Source organism: Zingiber officinale, chromosome 5A (assembly GCF_018446385.1).
Source record: "Zingiber officinale cultivar Zhangliang chromosome 5A, Zo_v1.1, whole genome shotgun sequence".
NCBI lineage: Eukaryota > Viridiplantae > Streptophyta > Magnoliopsida > Zingiberales > Zingiberaceae > Zingiber > Zingiber officinale.
Window position 1 is genome coordinate 127130618 of NC_055994.1, and position 21413 is coordinate 127152030.

Below are 21413 nucleotides of genomic sequence, written 5' to 3' on the forward strand. Positions count from 1 at the left end.
AGTTTAAAGGAATGGGATACTTCAGGGAAGCCATTGGAATCCATAGGCCGAGTGACTTTAGCTCCCAATCGACCTCCGAGTAGGTCACCAACGACATCGACGCCTCTGATCGCACCGTCATCATCATCGGTTCCCCTCCCATTCCCTCTGATTTCCCATCGAAGTCCTTAACTATTCCATCAAAAGCTCAAGCTTTTCTGACTCGGATTTGATCGATTCCAGGTGGGAGCAGCGGGATCAGAGCGGAGAAGGCGAGGGTGATGGCCCTCCACAACACCCACATGATCATTACAACGAGCAACCTTAAGGCCGATGACACCGCCAAGCAGTGCATCCTTCAGAACACTCCCTCTGCTACGATCGACATCATCAAGCTTGAACTCAACTCACAGAAATCAGTGTGTGCCTTCACCAACAAGTTCCTCGTCATGAATCTTCCCCTCAACATCTTCATGTAAGCAATTCACGCAACTTCAATTTTGTCCTAAAATCTTATCTCTTTTTTTTTTCTCGGAAACATTGTAGAAATTATGAACTGCCTTATTTTGCCCTAAAACCTCATTTTCTCCTAATTTTTTTTTATCAGAAATAATGCTAAAGTTATAAATTGTACTTACAATCGTTCATAAGATGGAATAGAGTTGCAGTTGCCACGAATCATATCGATTTAGGTGGCAATTTGGCAAGCATACCTAATCCTAGTTTATAAACCAAACTGTAGTATTAAAATGACTAAACACATTTTTATTCCAGTCTCCTATCAAATTTATTTTCATTCTGATTCCTACCTCCAAACCAAACGCGACGTAAGAGTTCTGAAATTTTGACAATGTTAGTTGATATATATATTCATGTGTAATTTTGATATTAAATTTTGGCAATGTTGGTTGATATATTCATGTGTAATTTTCATATTAAAATTTTGATCCTCATGGTTGATGCCTAACTCTAATTTATTATCTATTATTGCGTGGAAACTTATAATAAAAAAAATCACTACTATAGTGTTAATTAATGTTGATAAAGTGTAGTAACCCAAGCTACTATAGTGTTTTGTTTGGCATGTGCAAACCTAAATTAAGTACTATTTTGTTTTCCTATTTATTTTTTTTATTTTTATCCCCGGCCCGGGACAAGATGTCATGGTTAGATCCTCCAGTAATAGATCAAGAATCTAGCATATTGTTAAAAAAAAATTCATAATGACTAACGGACTTGAGAATGTTAGCTATCAGAATGAGTCTTCATATGTACTTTTTCGATTTATGTTAGCGGTCGGTGGAAAATTTTCGTAAGATCAAGTTCAACATTACCTAACCTGTTAATGCTTTTTTTTAATCCAAGTTGGAGACACTAAAATAAAGATTGATTCAAGCAAGCGAATAGATAAACAAAATCCGAGCAAAGTTTTCACCAAGTGGAAGATCAGAAAATAGTGATGACAATCATGCTAAAGTCGAAAGCCCTCAGTAGTACTTTTAAACTTCACATTGCCATTAACTACTGCTGCATGGACATCCAAGAAACTTAAAAATCTTCAAAACTTGTCGCCAAAAGGATGCTGGAAAGCAAAATACCTAAAATAAAGATTCCAAATAACAGGGCAGTTGAGCAATAATTAGTTGTGGATTGTGGTGGTTTCTCCCGTTTCAGTCTATCCCACATTAAGAATGAGTTTGAAACTCATGAGTAGATAGGAAATCGAACCTTTGTAGACGATGTAGAATGAGTTTGAAACTCTTGAAGCCTCCCACATATATGTATTTTATGATCACCAAAGTTCATGTACCTATGCTATCTGTTTCATGTTCTGGTAAAATAGAGGCTAAGGTCTTTGTATTAGTTTATTTAGCTCTTTGTTTAGTGGTTTTTGTGAAAAGTAGAAGTTGAATAATTTACTCGTTTGCAGAAGAATTTTCCTAGAACTACATATTGGCTGACAGTTATGTAGAGGTATATTAGTTATACTTTTGTTACTGCCTCATTGAATCTACTTTAGTTGTAATGGTCGTTCTTATAGCCACTTAGTTTGGAAAATCGAATATTTTATTTCTTCTTATATAATTGTTTTCTTCTATAATATCTTTCTGATATTATATGTGTATTTATTATTTTTAATTAAGATTACATGTGTTTCTATTATATTGTTATTATAAATTTATTTTAATTTTTCTTATGACAATATATGAGAGATTTGATGAGTTATCACATAGAAGTTCAGTTGCTAGTGATGATAATGACGAATCTGAATCCTCTGTTAGTAATAATATAAGTCTATAAATCGAGGCTACTAGAGAATCGAAACGGGGAAGAATAGTTGGAATGAGTTGTTTGAGTAGAAATAGTAGAGTCGCTAGTGCATCTCTTCCACCCACAATAAAGACACAAACAAATTAATTAAGTGAATAAGTTAGTTGTTTGAAGGAGTTATTAATGCAAAAGGACAATGAAATTCAAAAGGTCCGTACAATCTATAGGCAAAGGAATAGTGAATTTCAAGAGGTTCGTACCTTGGCTTTCCATCAACAATAGATGTTGATAATGCACATCTTCAATTATCTCCTCTAGGTGATGCTTTATTTATTATGATGATGATGGTGATGGTGATGGTACTTCTTGATTTTAGTGTATGAATGTTATTTGATCATGCCCCCATAGGTTGATAAAGTTGGCAAATATATGAGTGATTGTTTCAATAAATTTTGAGGTCAATTTTTAACAGATACAAAATGTTCTGTTGGATGCCAAATCTCATTCATGCAAAGAGCCCCTATACTAAGATAAAATGTCCCTCGTAATTTATGTACCTATATCTAGTAGGGGTCGATGATATTATACTGCTTTTGAATATTTATTATTTGATCGAGTTGTGTTTTTTTCCTTCATCTTTGTGTTTTGATTAGTACTTTTAATTTGTTTTGAACATGATTAGTGAGACCAAGGAAGATGGTGAAAAATGGAAATCTATGTCAGAAGTAAGTGTTTACATATTTAGTTTCGTGTTAGTTTAGAGGATTTTCGTTCTTGTTAAGAATTCAATTTTTTATTTGTTTATTTTCTGACGTAAGAAAAGAAGAAAAAGAAGTATGGAAGGAGGAGGAAGTGGTGCCAAGGAAGAAAAGGACGATGATATCTTTTTGTAAATTTGAATAAATTCAATTCATAGTCCTCTCCTTTTGAGACATTTGTTTATAGGATATTTTTGATATGATGACCTGTTAAACTTGAAGAATGTTATTGGATCTTTTGTTTGTTATAAGATATTTGAATTTGTATCTATTGTTAGATTATTTAAGTGTGTTTGTTTTGAATTTGTGTGTTGTATATGATTACATGAGAATATATGTATGTATTTAAACTTGAATTATGTGTATGTCTATATTGGAAAAAATCAGTTTTATGACAAATTTAATGACAAAAATTTATGACAAATTTTGCAAATCTACAACGAAAAAAGCTTTCATCTCAAATCTGGGACGAAAACTTTTCCAACATGAATATGCGACGAAATGTTTTTTTCATCGTTAATTTGTGTTTGGGACGAGTTGAATTTCGATGTAAATTTTATGATGAAATGTATTTTAGTCATAAAATTACAATAAATTTTATGACAAAAAAATGTTTTGCTGCAAATTTTGCGACAAATCAATATTTATTTGATGCATAAATTTGTGACAACCTATTTGTAACGAAAAAATCATCACAAATATTTTTTTTGATGAACTTTGTTTTGTAATGAGTCCGCTCTTGCGAACGGAGGTATATTTTTATGCACGTGTTCACAATTATATGCATCTACTTCTCTGCACTGTCGTTTTCTCGATTTTCCCCTTTTGTCGCAGACTGATTTGAGTATCGAAGTGGCTAAGTCAAGGTACTCCCTATCCTCCATTTTGACCCTCTTCTTCTCATTGTCCCTCTTTTAGGTTTTGCCAAGTCTCACAATGATACTCTTCCTTGAAGTTCGACGACTTTGTCAACATCCAAGATAGTTCACCGGTGGTTTACCCGTTGATGATCTCAGGCAAGAATATATATGTTAAAGATCTTTCAAGGCTTTCAAATACTAGGATGAAGTTTGATGATTAAATTTCAAACAAGAAAATCAATAATATGGGGACTATTAAAAGTTACCACAGGTACGAAGAAGGTCAATTGGCATGTCGAGCTGGGTTAAAGTCAAGGGAGATTAACGAGACCCTCTCTTCTCGACCGAGCCAATATACTAGTCAGTCCAGTCAAGCCAACCTACCGGTCATTCCAACTGAGTTGATTCACACTCTTCCCCACCAAAGCACAGCTCTTCCCGGTCGAGTGAATTGTCGCTCTTCTCGGCTGAGCCAATCCATTCTTCCCAATCAAGCCACAAATCTTCTCGGCCGAGCCATTAGTCATTCCGCCTGAACTGACCTACCAGTCATTCTAGCGAAGCTAACCTGCTAGTCATTCCGTCCCAGCCGACCCGCAGTCATTCCGGTCGAATTGACCCACCAATCATTCCTACCGAACTGACTCACCACTCATTCAACTGCTTATTCAACCCCTCTCCGGTCGATCCTATACTGACAAACTCTTCAATCTCATCCTCCCGACTGACTAGCAGCACGTAGGCCCCCATGTGGGTTTTCAGAACCCCAGCTGGTCAATAGCACATGGGACAACATGTGGTACCATAGCACGTGGAGTAGCTTGATTAACATATCATTGTGGCAAAAGGTGATTTGCTCGCTCTCAGCGCATCCGCCAATACGTCTCTAGGCCAACAAGGTGGAGGTACATCACGGGGCCTACTAGCCCAGACAATGACTAGTGCATAGGGGAGGGCAGGAACCTGGCTACTAACCAGGATTTGACCCCCAAACCTCATTGTGGCAACATCCCATGTACTAGCCACTAGTTCATCCCGAGGGGACTTGATTAACATATCATGATCCCACAAGAACTTCTACAATACAAGACGTGGGGCAACATGATCTTTTGATACTTTTGACATGACATATTCTTTACTGTGGATATGACATCTTTTCAGGAATACTTCTCATAAAAGACCCGCTCCTACGGGTCAAGGTATATCGGATCCTCATTTTTATATCTTGGGATATCTGACTTGAACATCAGAGTGGAAGGACGAGACTGGTCTGCATTTGAATCCTCTCTCTTTCTCTTTTACCCTTTGCAGACTCTCCATACGATTTAGTCTAATCCACGACAACTTAGTCAACCTTGAGAATAGCTCACCGACATCTTCGGCAACCCTACCTTCCTCTTGGTCATGGAGATTTGATCAACATTAGCAACACCTCACGTGTAGTCCAACTTTCACCAATTGAAGACCAGATCAACAATTAAACATCGATTGAAAGTGAACGAATTAAACTTTTGAAAAACAACTATTTTTTTCTCTGTTTTTGGCAAAAGTCATCGTTCTAACTGAGCTATTTTGGCAATTCGGGAAATGAACGACTTGAAGGCGCATTCAGGGCCGGCCCTGGTTTTTGTTGATTGATTCTTGGGAAATTAAAGTTTTTTCCCCTGAAAATTAAGAAACTGCGTGATTAAATCAAGTAAAGTACACGAGAGAGAGAGACTGAGAGAGGCAGAGAGCTGCTAATATGGTTGCTGTACAAATCTGTTCCGATTTGGTAATTGCAAAATCTAAAGATAATTTTGAATTCGGTCGCCAAGATTTGATTTGGTGGATCGCCGATCGATCAAGCGGCGGCGTTTTCAGATCCGTCAGACCACTCGATGTCCTTGAGCGCTGGCCGAAGCAGGTCGCAGCAGAAGTTGAGGTACTCGAGTGTGTCGCCGCCGGCCTTCGTCACCTCTACCAGCCGCACCGATGGTGCCACCGTGAGGATCTCGGCGGCCACTGCCAGCTTCCCCTTCCGCCCGATCTCTTTCTTCTCCATCCGCACTCCTGCCGCGCCGCTCCGCGTCACCAGGAACCTCCCTCCCGTCACATCCTCCAGCTTCGCCACCACCCCCTCGGCGGTCTCCCGCGTCGCGAATCGCATTCCCTCGCTTCTCCGCCCTCGGCCCTGCTCGAACAGGGGCGACAGGTCGAACCCCTCTGACAGCGAGATGAGGTGGAACGCGTTGAGCGTTTTCTCTTCCTCCTCCGCCGCCACCGGCTCGTCATGCTTATTTTCCCCCTTCGACGACGACCCCACCACCGGAGTACGGAGGATACGGGTCTTCTTGAACCAGGGCATCTCCGCCAGCCTCGCCACCGTGAGCCGCGTGGCGGGGTTGGGGTCGAGCAGCTTGGTGACCACGCGTCGCGTTTCGGCAGAGAACCACGGCGGGCACCTGAAGTCGGCGCGGTGGATCTTTTGGTACATGGTGATGAGGTTGTCGTCCTGGAAGGGGAGATACCCCGCGAGCATCACGAACAGGATAATGCCGCAAGACCAGAGGTCGGCCTTCGCACCGTCGTATCCCTTTTTCCTGAGGACCTCCGGCGCCACGTACGCCGGCGTGCCGCACGCGGTGTGGAGGAGCCCGTCGTCAGCGCTGGCAAAGGCGCTGAGCCCGAAGTCGGCGACTTTAAGGTCGCCGGCCTCGTCCAGGAGGAGGTTCTCCAGCTTGAGGTCGCGGTGGTACACGCCACGGCTGTGGCAAAAGTCGACGGCCGAGATGAGTTGGCCGAAGTAGCGGCGCGCAGCGTCGTCATGGAGGCGTCCGTGGCTGGCGATGCGCGCGAAGAGCTCGCCGCCGCGGACGAGCTCCATGGCGAAGAAGATGCGGGAGCGGGTGGCCATCACCTCGTGGAGCTCGACGATGTTCGGGTGCCGGACCGCCCGCATGACGGCGATCTCGCGCTTCAGTTGCTCTTCCATGCCGGCGCGGAGCACCTTGTCCTTGGCCACCACCTTCACAGCCACCCCCTTACCGCTGCGCACGTCCCGCGCCAGATAGACCTTGGCGAAGGTGCCGTAGCCCAGCACGGGCCCGAGCTCGTAGCGGCCGTGAAGGGGACGTTTTCCCTCCGGCGACGCCGTCTCCGGAAGCAGCTCCTCCATTGAATTTCTCTCGTAATTAATTCACAAACAAAGGAATCAAAGTGACTAGGAAAAGTAAAAGATTAAGATAGGCGGCTACCCGCCTTCGACTTGCTTGCGGTGGCAGCTCCGGCCATCGTGCTGCTTGCGGTGGCCGGCGAGATCAGGACTCGTTCTCCTCGTCGTCATGGCGACGACGGCGCTGCGACATTCCCAGTTTGGAGTCACTTACTCTCTCACTCTGCCCAACGAACCTTATAATTCACAGATGAGTCTGCTCGAACAGTAGCTAAAACACTTGTCGCCATCTCCTCTCTGCTTCACACGTTTCTGTATTTCGATCCAAGAATGTAATCGCAAATTAATTTCTGCAAATTACTCGTTTATGTTTCATATTATCCAGATCGCATATTACTTTGAAAATATTTAAATCATGAATCCAATTTATATTTTACCCTCTGCTCATATGTCATTTTTAGCTTTCTAGAATTGATTTGGATCAAAATTGATTGATGGACTTATAAAACTTTGAATAACATGAAACAATTGATTTCTAGTTCTTCTAATTATATTCATACTTTTAAACATTATATTCACATGCATACAGCAATAATTTTTTAAATACAAATAAGATTTTTTTAACAATATATATTTATATGACCATGAATAATAATTTTAATTAATTAAATTTTGTTTAAAAATAATTAAAAAGATTTTATAATTAAACATTTACTATTATAAATTGGTATATCGAATTGATGTTTGAGTACATAAATATAATTAGAAAAATTAGATGAGTAGAACTTAGTTGCATATCATTCCGAGTTTTTTTACGTACATTGATCAATTTTGATCAAAACTAATTGATAGATTTAGACCGTTTGATCCTAAATGATATAAATCATGTACTATGTATTTATTAAAAAATTTTATTCTATTTACATCTTGAAATATTAAGTTGATGCACTTTATTGGGATCCATACATTTTTTTGTTATTTATTTTTTTAAATAAAATTAATCTATTGTTATAGTATAATAATTAATTATGTTTTTCTAAAAACATACCGAATTGATTGCTATGCTCTAGTAATTTGATTCGCGGAGTGGAACTAATGAATGAGTAAAATGAGTATCAAGCATATGATTTGGTATTTTTAAAGTTGCTTGTGTAATTTGAGTTATGTAAAATTTTAACTACATTGTAATTTACTCGGCAACAATTTTTATTTTTATTTTAAATTTTATTTTTATTTTATAGTTCACATAATGATGATCTTACTTCTTAGTCTCTGTGTACTTGTTTTTTTAGTGTCGTTGTGGTAGAGGGTTCGATGGTATTCCTACCATATGAATAGTGATAGTGCCTAACCAAACAGTCACGGCGAGTAACAACAGTTGTTCGTATCACATCATCTGTCACATCACACACTGCATAATTGAACACTTATTTTCAATTATTGCGGTATTTTTATGCATTATTATTCCTCGACAAAATCCTCCGCCACAAAATAGCGATTTATGTCGATGTGACAGAGTGTTTTTATTAAGTTCAGTTGTTTGTTAAACTTAATTTCACCTGAATAAATTGAATCTTATTATTAAATTAAATATTGAAAATAAAAGAGCAATAAGAAAGGATGTTTTTTTTTTTGAATTATGAGATGGTGTATCTTTCTTTATTTTTTATTATCAAAAGGCTTTCCACCTATTAGTTGATTGTAAAATTATACCCATCTTCTCAAGTACATTTTCCAGTATTATATTTTTCTGTTAATACGTTAAATTCTTAATCTGTCGGACAGTTATTTGAATAGAACAAATCCGTCCACATGGTAATAATTATGAACCATAGTTATTCTAGATATTAGAGTAGTTATAAAATCGTTTTTTTTTGGAGATAATAATACCGAATAGTTTGTTTGAAGATAACTATATAAAAATATGTAGGAGAGATGGAGTGCGTCTTCTCGTAGCACATGAGATGTTGTCATATGAAGTCATAGGATCAAAGTGAATCATCTTTTGTCACGTGAAATGAAGTGTCCTATAATAATAATAATAATTAATAATAATAATAATAATAATTAATAATAATAATAATAATATATGATGATTAATAGAAATAGAGATACCCTGCCCAAATAAAAAACAATCAATAAAATGATCCTCCTCCTTTATATTTTGAAATAATTTAGATACTTAAAAAAGGATATTAAAGATGTATTAATATAAAAAATTACAACGATATATCTTTTATGATAAAACAGATCTCCATATAAAATTGAAGGACGGCGATGACTAAGCCAGCGGTACTTAAGTTCTGCGCACACTCAGACAAGTATACAGAACGTTAGAGATCAGATACCAAGCAAAAACTCCTCGGCGCAGGTCCTCCGACGCTCAAGTCAAGTATTTTTTTCCCTGAAGAACAGTGTACGAAGGAAAAAATAAGTGTAAAGGACAAGTGCGAATGTGTGAGAAAGCGTCCCTGCTCAAGGGAGAGAATCTCCCTTTTAATATGACCGTGCGTACCTCTAGAGCATGACCGATGTCAGAGAATGTCGGGTGTTAGGATCTATCGGGTGATGGAGGACGCGTGGCACCCTCTCATGGACTGGAAGAAGGTTCCATTCGCAGATGACCATCGACCGTTGAAATATTCTCTGACATATAGTAATTATTCTCTGATAGGTGGTTATGATTCTCTGATCTTGTCGTCGCCTAGTGTCTTCTGTCTCGCCCGGGTGTGACTAGGGGTAGCTCGGGATGATCTGTCAGGTATAACACCTGGCTCGAGTCTTGATGAGAAGGACGAGTTGTGGCAAGAGCCTCATCTTACCTTTTGGATTGCCCAAGAGTCGACAAGGAGTCGGCCTACCGAAAATATCAGGTCTAGATATGTAAACCGTGCTGAGGAAACCCGACTAGTTAGAGCAGGTCAGGCATTACCCCTGGTCGCACCCCATGTCTCAGATTTGGGATCATGATCTGTAAGCACCCGACCGGGCATCATGCGGTTGATGAGGTCAGGCGGCCCGACTTCTTCTTTCCCTAACGGTTGATTATCGCGTCCCCTTGACTTCTAATTGTTACATCCTGACTATCACATCTACTTAACTCCTGACAGTTTGACTTTTTCAGACTCTACTGTTATGCACCGTATCACTTTACATTTAACAAAATAAAATAAAAATACATTGTTTTTATAGCCCTGAAACAATGCATATGAATTTTTTTTTTAAAGAAAACTTATGCTCACTAAAATAAATTACGAGTTTTTGAGACTTGAAAATTGAAAAGTCACATGGAGAAAATGAAAGAGGTAAATGGATTGAAAGGGATCAAGCTTGATAATATTTTTAATAAAATGGTTACGAATTAATATCTCAAATTAATTCTTTCACCAAACTGAGTTTTGATAGATCCCAAGCCTCTCATATTATTTAAACATGTTAATTGAGTATTCTTCGTTACGTTTGCGATAACAATCAATCTTAATAATTAAGGAATCTTTTCTGTTTCTTTTGTCAAATCCTTCATATCCTATGCTGTCGTTTAATTATTGGTTGTAGAGAAATCATTTTGAGTGCTTATCGCAACTGCTATTGCAAAAGTATTCAATATGGAATAATTTGTAGTACCTTTTCTATTCACATGAGCGATTGGAACTGGAAGCTACTGTTTAGGGTCATGAAAATATTCAGGACAAAGAGAAAGTAGACCATGAACAAATATGTGAAAATCATGAATGTGACTCACCAGCTCCATTATTGAAGGAAGAATGTGCACTTGTATTACAAGCCTCTGCTACACCATGCAAAATGACAAAACTCAGATACGTACACCGCCAACCTGTCACCCTACGTTATATATATTATATATCAAAGAAATGATAACATGCACATCCCGTCTGTAAACGACCATGGACAATTGAGTGTGTCGTGGGATGCCTGGATTATTTTTGGACATCCAAAGTACTTGAAATTGACTTCGGGTGCCCGAATGTACACTCATTCCATCATGCATGCTTCGCGTATAGACGGTTGTGTATATTATCATTTATATATATATATATAAATAATATTCTTGTACATTTTTACTTGAGCGACTATGGATGATATCCAATATAAGAGGGCGTTTGGTTTAGGGTAATAGGAGTGGGGAATGGGAATAGGAATCATTGATTCCCATTGTTAATGTTTGGATTATAGGAATAGGAATACAAATAAGGGAATGAATCCTTGAAATTGGGTAATAACTCATTCCCATGTAACTCCCCTTCAATGAGCCATTACCCTATTTTCATCAATCAAAATATTCCTTTATTCCAAAAATACCCTCAACTTAAAACTAAAATTTTCTCCATTAATATCAAATATCAAAATATATTTATTTATTTTTTCTTTCATATCACTTATCTCTCCTTATTCTCTCTCATTATATTTTCTCTCTCATCATAGTTTCTCTCTCATCATTTTATCACGCACTTTCTCTCTCCTTAATCTCTCCTATCACACTCTCTTTCCTCTTTTTTTCTCATTACACTTTCTCTCTCATCGTACTTTCTCTCTCCTCAATCTCTTCCATCACACTCTCTTCCTTCTTTTTTTCCTCATCACACTTTCTCTCTCATCACACTTTCTCTCTCCTCAATCTCTCTTATCACACTTACTCTTTTTGTCCTCAACACACTTTCTCTCTCATCATACTTTCTCTCATCATACTTTCTCTCCCATCATATTCACTGTTCTCTTTTTCTCTCACCATACTTTCTCTCTCCTCAATCTCTCTCATGACACTCTCTCTCCTTATTTTTTTCTCACTATATTTTCTCTCTCTTCATCCTCTCCTATCATACTTTCTCTCACATCATATTTTCTCTCATCATGCTCTCTCCAATCACTCTCTTTTTTCATTTTCTCTCATCAGACTTTCTCTCTCTTCATTCTTTCTTATCACACTTTCTCTCTCATAATATTTTCTCTCTCATCATTCTCTTTCATCATATTTTTCTCTCACATTCATCTTTCTCTCACATCTAATTTTTTCTCTTATTTTCCTTTAAGGATAAAAAATGAAACTTTGATTTATTCCGATAGAAGATATACAACTAACCAAACATTACTTTTAAGAGTGATATCCATGCTCATACCCATTCCCATTCCACAATACAATGATTCCCATTCCGATTCCTATTCTTAGGAAAGAACCAAACACCCCCTAAATGATTTAACAGGGTTAAAAAAAAAATTTCCTCTTTTAGTTGTATGTAATATTTTTCTCTTTTCTGTCAACGTTAGTACTGATTCTTAAAATTCAACATCAATGTTGATTTGAAATCAGTATCATGTTGATATTGACTTCAAACTAGATTTATATGGTCTAGATTATGTGTTGATCTTTAAAAACTAGCATCGTGTTCGTGTAGTATTGATTTGAAATCAGTATCAACCAACATTAATGTTGATTTTAATTTGTACAAATTAATATCATCGTATATATAAGAGAGAGAAAATTATTTACTTATAGAGAAAAAAATAAATTTTAACCGCATTAAATCATTCCGGATGTCGTCTATGGTTGCTCAAAAAAGAATGTATATGATATCAGTCTTTAATTGATATACTTGCTATTGATGCATTTATGAGCCCTGCATAAGCACTTCCTCATGTGGCAAATTGACTTAATTTTGTGTGTGAAGGATTTACAGTTTCACGTTTAGAGAAGAGATTTTGTCTATATCTGAATTTCAATTCGTATTGTAGAGAAAGTGAGGATTTTTTAAAAAACAAAAACATGTATCCATAAATTATCCATAGATGAATGAGTAGGGTAAGTTGCGGATCCAGAAATTTAAGTATGGAGGAACGATTTTTACATGAAACAAGGGATGATATCTTTTATCTCTATCGATAGAACCTCATAATACTAGGGGTTTCACTGCCGACAAAGGTCAGTGGCGATGCCCCCCTGTTGGATCCGCCCCTGAGTAGGGTAATATATATCCAAATTTGAAATGTTGTTCGATAGCTCTTGCGCAACTATAGGTGACATCCAATGTAAGCTACTTGATACGGTTAAAATTTAATTTTTTTTTAATCTCTCTCATCTGCATGTTATAATTTTTCTCTCACGTCTGCATACAACAAGTTGACTTAAATTAAAATAAGTAGCAAATGTTGTGTTGTAGTAGTTAATGCATCATTGTAGCAGATACTACATAGTTATAGCAGATACTGTACCGTTATAGTTGTAGCACAATTGTAGCACCTACTGTACAATTGTAGCAGTTATTAGTTGATTGTAGTAACTACTATATCGTTATAGTAACTATTATACAATTGTAGCAGCGACATCAAAGTTATAGTAGTTACTATATCGTTGTAGCAGCTACTACATAGTTATAGCAGCTACTGTACAGTTGTAGTAGCTACTACATCGTTATAATAACTACTACACCGTTGTAGCAACTACTACATAGTTATAGCAGCTACTATACAATTGTAGTAGCTACTACACCGTTGTAATAACTATTATACCGTTGTAGCAGATATTATGTAGTAACTGATATAACGTTATATCATCATTACCATAATGATTATTATATGTAATAATAAGAGAGAAAATAAAATTTTATTTGTTCCATGTAAATAAGAGAAAGATTAAAAAAATTAAATTTTAACTGCATCATATTGTCCATATGAAATGCCGCTATATATATATATATATATACAAACAAATAAATAAGAAATTGATGTAATGACAAATTGATGTAATGTGTCAACCGTAAGGTTCAGTGTATATTCTTTCATCATTCTTTCATGTAGGATTTTATAATTATTATGATTGAGATTTCTGATGTGACTTGATTGTAGTCCTCCAAACGATGAATTTGACTCTAATTATGCAAAACATTGTAAGTTCACGAAATAAATAGATAGCAAAAAATATAATTGATGTTTTGGTAGTGTTTTTTTTTTTTGGTTGAAATTTATTTCACAATCTTATAGATATTTGTTGGAGTTACCGGGAATGTGCTTAATTGAAAATTATATGATTTTAATTTCAAATTAGTCTGTTGATCTGATTAGGCCGATCTGCTTCTTAGTCCATGTGATGTTCACTCGAACTTCGAACCCGAGTGAGTTGTCACGAGTAGGAAGATTATTTTGAGGGTGAATTTGATTCAAATTATCATTTATAATCTTGATTATATAATTATCTGATAATCATATAACTAAGATTATAAGGAATAAAACATAACCTAATATTATTTGGTTCAATTCTAAGTAATGTAACACAAACTTATTTGTTTGGAGGTTTTAATGTATAACATAATTTAATATTTACTGTATTATCCTTTATTCCACCTAAGGTATTTTATAACTAAATTAATTTAATATTTGATTATTTTTTAAAATAAATTAAATTATAATATTAATATTTAATAATATAAATAAATAAAATTAGATAAAATTTTATTTTTTATTTTATAATCTATTTAAATAATTTATTAAAGTTAATAATGAAGTTTTACTTATAATTTATTTTAATTTAATGAAGTTTTAATTAAAATACTAACATTTAAATTAAAATAGTAAAGTGAAAAAAAAAGGTCGCAGATAATAGTAAAATTGGTTCTTCTCCCTCGCGTTGCCCACCGTCGCAAGCCACCTTCGCTGCCCACCGCCCGCCCATCTCCCATTGCCTGCCGCCTACCGCTGACCTTCGCCCGATCTTTTCCCGTCAACCTCCATCTACCGCCACCTCTCACTGCCACCATCCAATGATCTGTTGTCATCTTCGACGACTTCTACTGTTGCCCGTCGACCGCTGCCAGCTGCTTGTTGCCGCCATCCAACGATCTGCTGCCACCTCCGACGACGCCGACCGCCGCTCGCCGCCTGTTGCTGCAGCCTACCGCCACCTTCGTGCTCTGGTCATATATCACTTCAAGAATAATTTCGAAAAAAAAAATTCTTAACTTCGGGAATCAACAAAAACCAAGGCAGCCGAAGGTATTTCTATTCCGGGTTGGATGCCCTAATTGATGACGTGTGTTGACGTTTCGGAATCGAGGAAAACTTAGGAATCCAAAAAAACCTCGAACCAAACATGGTTATTGCGAATAACCATAGACAGATAACCAAGGCAGCCGAAGGTATTTCTATTCCGGGTTGGATGCCTCAATTGATGACGTGTGTTGACGTTTCGAAATCGAGGAAAACTTAGGAATCTAAATAAACCTTGAACCAAACACGGTTATCGCGAATAGCCATAGACAGATAACCAAGGTTATCCACGATAACCCCGAACCAAACACGCCCTGAGTGTTTTCTTGTGATATCTGAGGTGCCCAAGTTCTTCTCAAGTCTGAGTGGGAAGTCAAGTTCTTGCCCTACCGAGTGGGGATGCCAAGTGTCCGACCTACCAAATCGCCGAGTGCTAAGCTCACTAAGTGCTCCCGAGTAGAAGTTAAGTGCTCGAGTGGAAGCTGAGTCGAGGCACAAGTCACCCGACTGTCGAGTCCGATTGGATTGTCCAATTGGAAAAAAGAGATGCCGAAACTTACGTTTGATTTACTAGGGAGAGATGATGCCACCTGATGCTCCTTTCAGCTCATTTTTGCACACATTTGAAAGATCCAACATATCGTTAAAGTAAAAAAATCAGAGAAGGGGCCCCTAATGTGGGTCCTTCGACGTTCAAGTTAATAGATGACCAAACGAAAAGTGGAGAAGAACTATATTAAAATTGAGTGAGCATAGTAAAGAGTATGTTGTTAGTAATCTGTAAAAACGCACCTCTTCTATAGAGAGAATCCCCTATAACTCCGTAATAATGAGGTGACAAGAAATATTCGGTGACAGAAGATGTCGGATAATGGAAGATATACAGTCTGGAATTTGTACAGTTATCCTCTGAAGAATTTTCTGTTACACGTATATAAACAGTCTTGTATAACTTCTTCAATAATGATAAAAGTTGTATAGTCACCTTCGTAAGAAGGTTCCATTAAATGCATATGTGGTAACCAAAGAATATTCTCTGACGAATAGCTATCATTTTGACAATCTGTTGTGATTCCGTAATAATGCTGTCTTCTGGAATATAGCCTAGCCGGATACTTGGATGGATAGAGTATTCTGATTGTCTTTATATTCGACTGGATTTGTAATGAGAATTACGTTATGCTTGGAGTCGAATTACATAAGTTCGACCGGATATAAATCCGGTTGGCAATATACTTGTAGGCTCATTCTGAAGAGCTGATAAGTAATAAGGAGCGAAACCTTGTAGGTCTGGTCATCTATAGAACCGACCGATCGTATAATGAAAAACTGCCTATTAGATATTAAGGCGCTTAGACTCTTAAGTACAACCGGTCTTATGACAATATGATTTATACTGAAAGTTGTATTACACTGTAGGATTGAATATGTAAGCTGAAAATAATATTGTAGAAGTGGGGAACTGATCAATCACAAGGGCGTAGCTAGGGTTGGGCTTTACTGGGCTCCAGCCTAGTGCAACTCAGCAAGCAACCCAGCAATTTTAGGCCTCAACTTGGCTATGCTGGGATGTGCTTTGTTGGATTCAGCGTTTTTAGCCCAGGGCAGTACAGCTAAGCAAGCAACCCAACAATTTTAGGCATCAACCTGACTACCTTAGGCTGGGTTTTACTAGGCTCAGTGTTTTTAGCCCAGGGCAATTGTTCAACCTAGCTACGCCATTGATCAATCTCATATGCTCAATCAACTCTGGGGCCGTTAGGATTTAGTGTCTATGTCTTAGTATTAAATGGAGAGATGAGTCTATTAAGCACGCCTGACTCTAATGATGTTCAGTAATTTATTGAGAACGAACACCCAACTTAAATATGCTCGGCCGACCTTTTGGTCGATCAGATATATAACAGAGTTATGTTATACGGATTATAATTCCGATGGATCTTTATGCCAGCCATTTAATCATAGGTGGAGCATTGAATCTTTCATGTATGACTGACTTTTAAATCAGTCGTCCTTATATCGAAGGATTTAGCGCCAAACGGAGAGCTAAACATAAGTTTGTAAATTGAGACCATAACCCTTATTTATAGAAATATAAGTTTACTTATATTTAATTTGACCTCTCAACAAATTAGAAATTACACATGGTATCAATATTAATTTACTCATAACAATTAAATCCTTAAGTCATATTTCTTAATAATAAATTTAATCACATTAAATTATAACTTATTTAATTGATGATATTAAATATTTATAATTAATTAGGATCCAAAATTCTAACGACAATTTACCAAATCACGCACTTAAATATCTTAATTGACCAAAAGGCGTATGTTACTTTAGTTTTTACCAAAGGACGCATTTTTTCAAGTACACTTCCCTTTTTATCCTTCTGACAAATTAAACCTTTTTTTTGTCATTTTTCTTTTCTCTCTCTTCTCTTTCCTATTACCTCTTTCATCAACGAAATGTAAGATTTAGTTATTTTTTTGATAACATTTTAATACATTTAGAGAAGCTAAAATAAACAATGGATAGCATAGTTAAACTCCTTGCAACATCAGGAATCCACAGGAACTGAAATGAGTGTAATCTGAGGTCTCTAGGTCCATCAGTGGGTTTTGGTCAAAACCCACTGATGGACTTAGAGAGCTCCGATTGCACCCATTTCAGTTTCTATGGATTTCTGGTATTGCAAGGAGTTCAAATATGCTATCCATTGTTTATTTTGACTTTTAAAAGATGTTAAAATAGTAGAAGAAAAAATCAACAAAAAAACTCCAAATCAGGCCCACGTTGGGCCTGATATGGAACCATATCAGGCCCAACGTGGGCCTGATATGATTCCATATCAGGCCTAACTTGGAGCCTTTTTGTTGATTTTTTATTCTCCTATTTTAACACATTATAAAAGTCAAAATAAACAATGGATAGCATAGTTAAACTCCTTGCAACATCAGGAATCCACAGGAACTGAAATGGGTGTAATCTGAGGTCTCTAGGTCCATCAGTGGGTTTCGGTCAAAACCCACTGATGGACCTAGAGAGCTCTGATTGCACCCATTTCAGTTTCTATGGATTCCTGGTGTTGCAAGGAGTTCAAATATGCTATCTATTGTTTATTTTAACTTTTAAAAGGTGTTAAAATAGCAGAAGAAAAAATCAGCAAAAAGGCTCCACGTTAGGCCTGATATGGAACCATATCAGGCCCAATGTGGACCTGATATGATTTTTCCTTGAGCTTCATACAATGTAGAGAAATTAATTTGATGATAGAAAACCAAGAGTTCTGTTAGTCCTATGATTTAATTGTCTTTTTCTCAAGCATGTTGTGCAAATTGATTCTCTGTTCCTCTGAACATTGTTTTATCAGTATATTGCAATATCTGCTAATACCTTTGCCTTAATACTGCATCATATCTTCTGTATTCTCAACATTACCCTCATGATTCACATTACAGATCATCCTTGGCTGCAGAATGCCAATAAGGCACCCAATGTAAATCTTAGTGAAACTGTTCGAGCAAGACTCCAGCAATTTTCAGTGATGAATAAATTTAAAAAGAAAGCTCTTAGGGTGAGAATATTTTCTTTCATGATTTCTTTCTGTGTGAATGCTTGACATTTGTCCAGCTGATTATTCCAAGACACACCTAGTATTATTATGTTCATTCTAAAACTGTGTTAATGCAGGTGATAGCTGAACACTTGTCTGTGGAGGAGATTGCCGACATAAAGGAAATGTTTGAGAATATGGATATCAACAAAAAAGGGCAGATAAATTTTGATGAGTTAAAGTATGGTTTGCGCAAGCTCGGACACCAGGTTGCTGATTCAGATGTCAAAGCATTATTGGAAGCAGTAAGTTATTGCTGAAGATGCAATCTTTTTTTTTAAAGTAAAAAAAATTGACTGTGGGTTATGGCAATCACACCATTTCCATTGGCATTACACAATTATGGGGTGACAAGGGAAAACAAACACAAAGAATTAGGCACAAATTCAAGCCACAACCCTACTAGATCCATCAAGAAATTCATCAAGAGTTGCTGACCAAACAAGATCCAAAGATGGACCTATCAGCAATATACTGATAAAACAATGTTCAGAGGAACAGAGAATCAATTTGCACATCATGCTTGAGAAAAAGACAATTAAATCATAGGACTAACAGAACTCTTGGTTTTCTATCATCAAATTAATTTCTCTACATTGTATGAAGCTCAAGGAAAAATCATATCAGGCCCAACGTGGGCCTGATATGATTCTATATCAGGCCTAACGTGGAGCCTTTTTGCTGATTTTTTCTTTTGCTAATTTAACATCTTTTAAAAGACAAAATAAACAATGGATAGCATATTTGAACTCCTTGCAATACCAGAAATCCATAGAAACTGAAATGGGTGCAATCGGAGCTCTCTAGGTCCATCAGTGAGTTTTGACCGAAGCCCACTGATGGACCTAGAGACCTCAGATTACACCCATTTCAGTTCCTGTGGATTCCTGATGTTGCAAGGAGTTTAACTATGCTATTCATTGTTTATTTTGACTTTTATAAGGTGTTCAAATAGGAGAAGAAAAAATCAGCAAAAAGGCTCCACGTTAGGCCTGATATGGAATCATATCAGGCCCACGTTGGGCCTGATATGGTTCCATATCAGGCCCAACGTGGACATGATTTGGAGCCTTTTTGCTGATTTTTTCTTCTGCTATTTTAACATCTTTTAAAAGTCAAAATAAACAATGGATAGCATATTTGAACTCCTTGCAATACCAGGAATCCATAGAAACTGAAATGAGTGCAATCGGAGCTCTCTAGGTCCATCAGTGGGTTTTGACCAAAATCCACTGATGGACCTAGAGACCTCAGATTACACTCATTTCAGTTCCTGTGGATTCCTGATGTTGCAAGGAGATTAACTATGCTATCCATTGTTTATTTTAGCTTCTCTAAATGTATTAAAATGTTATCAAAATAATAACTAAATCTTATATTTCGTTGATGAAAAAGGTAATAGGAAAGAGAAGAGGGAGAAAAGGAAAATATCTTTTGATCAGTTAAGATATTGAAGTGCGTGATTTCATAAATTACCAAAATTCTAATACTAAACTCTAATAAAGGTGACGTTTTGACTATGATCTTCTTTTAACTTTGATTCTGATCTCTTTTTATGTTTAGCTGTCATATCATGCATAGGTCATTCGTGACATCCCGTATTTTATATATATATATATATATCATAAAAACAATATTAATGGTTGCTATGTAACAATCATCTTATCGATGTCAAAACACTATTTGTCCTTTGATTCTCAAGGCAAATTAAATGCTTCACCTACGTCACTTTTTTGGTAAACCAAATATTCAGTTTAAATGCAATGAAGCAAGTCAAGAATTCAAACCTTAGAATAAAATGGAAAAAGAAAAAATAAAAAAATAATAATTTACTAAACTTTAATTATTATGTCCAAGATACAAAAGGAAGAATAAATTGGGGAGGTCCTCGGATAATGGTGCGAGATGGTGTTTTTGACAGATTAATTAAGTTGTTTGATTTTTAATTACGGCGTACTGGATAATATTTTTCTTCTGATAAAAAAAAATAAAACGTTGACGGCTAAACTAGGAACTAAGTGTGCAAATGAATTGAGCTTAAAAAAAAAAAATTGATTTATATTTAAATTTATTAAATTTGAGCTAAACTTAAATATATTTAATTTTTTTTCCAAATCGAACGGAGCCTAAATTTTATTATTCGATAGTTCATGAATCACTTGTGAGTTTTAATATTTTATTAATATAAATTAAATATATATTAAATAAATAAATTTTGAGTCTTTCGAATATATATTTTCGAGTAATAATTCGAATAATTCGTGAATATATTTGAATCTTTCGAACCGAACTAGAACTCGAATCCTCATTCAAACCGAACTTGAATAAAAAATTTTAAAATTTTTAAACTTTGTATCAAGCTCAAACTTGAATATACCTATTTCATATCAAATTTAATTTTTTTATTTTTCTATATATTCAACTTGATTTAATTGGTTTACACCTCTACGAGGAACCACGGGCCGTCACCTAGAGTACTAGGCGAGGAGCTACTGTGCCCTTGCTTCCGAAACTTAGTCGGTTCAAGAACAAAATAAATAAATCGAAGACGTCCAAATTTGTTTTCTAAATCACGACTATATATATATATATTTTTTTTTGTGATATTTAAGTTTATTAATAAGGTAATCGAGCTGAGTCTAAAATAAATCAAGTCGTTAAATGATTGTTTAAATTTGCTTTTTTTTAAAAATAATAATAAACTTGAGCTTGACTTAGTTAGATGTTATCAAACTTTCAATTCAAATTTGTTTTAATGTTTAAAACTTTTACATTTT

The 21413-nt window shown here is 36.4% G+C and overlaps 3 protein-coding genes across 3 annotated transcripts; 2 read left to right on the forward strand and 1 right to left on the reverse strand.

The window, feature by feature from the left end:
• Nucleotides 1-205: 205 nt before the first annotated feature.
• On the forward strand, nt 206-3011 carry LOC121979989 (short-chain dehydrogenase TIC 32 A, chloroplastic-like). The gene is made up of 2 exons (XM_042531960.1): nt 206-454; nt 2933-3011. The coding sequence occupies exons 1-2, from the start codon at nt 261-263 to the stop codon at nt 3009-3011; spliced, it is 273 nt and encodes a 90-aa protein (XP_042387894.1). The 5' UTR covers nt 206-260.
• Nucleotides 3012-5539: 2528 nt separating this feature from the next.
• LOC121981664 (CBL-interacting protein kinase 6-like) lies at nt 5540-7278 on the reverse strand. Its single transcript, XM_042534293.1, has one exon. It carries the CDS (start codon nt 7023-7025, stop codon nt 5712-5714), a length of 1314 nt encoding a protein of 437 aa, XP_042390227.1. The 5' UTR covers nt 7026-7278; the 3' UTR covers nt 5540-5711.
• Nucleotides 7279-18450: 11172 nt separating this feature from the next.
• On the forward strand, nt 18451-18913 carry LOC121983222 (calcium-dependent protein kinase 20-like). Its single transcript, XM_042536176.1, has 2 exons — nt 18451-18597; nt 18714-18913. The coding sequence occupies exons 1-2, from the start codon at nt 18466-18468 to the stop codon at nt 18894-18896; spliced, it is 315 nt and encodes a 104-aa protein (XP_042392110.1). The 5' UTR covers nt 18451-18465; the 3' UTR covers nt 18897-18913.
• The last annotated feature ends 2500 nt before the right edge of the window (nt 18914-21413 follow it).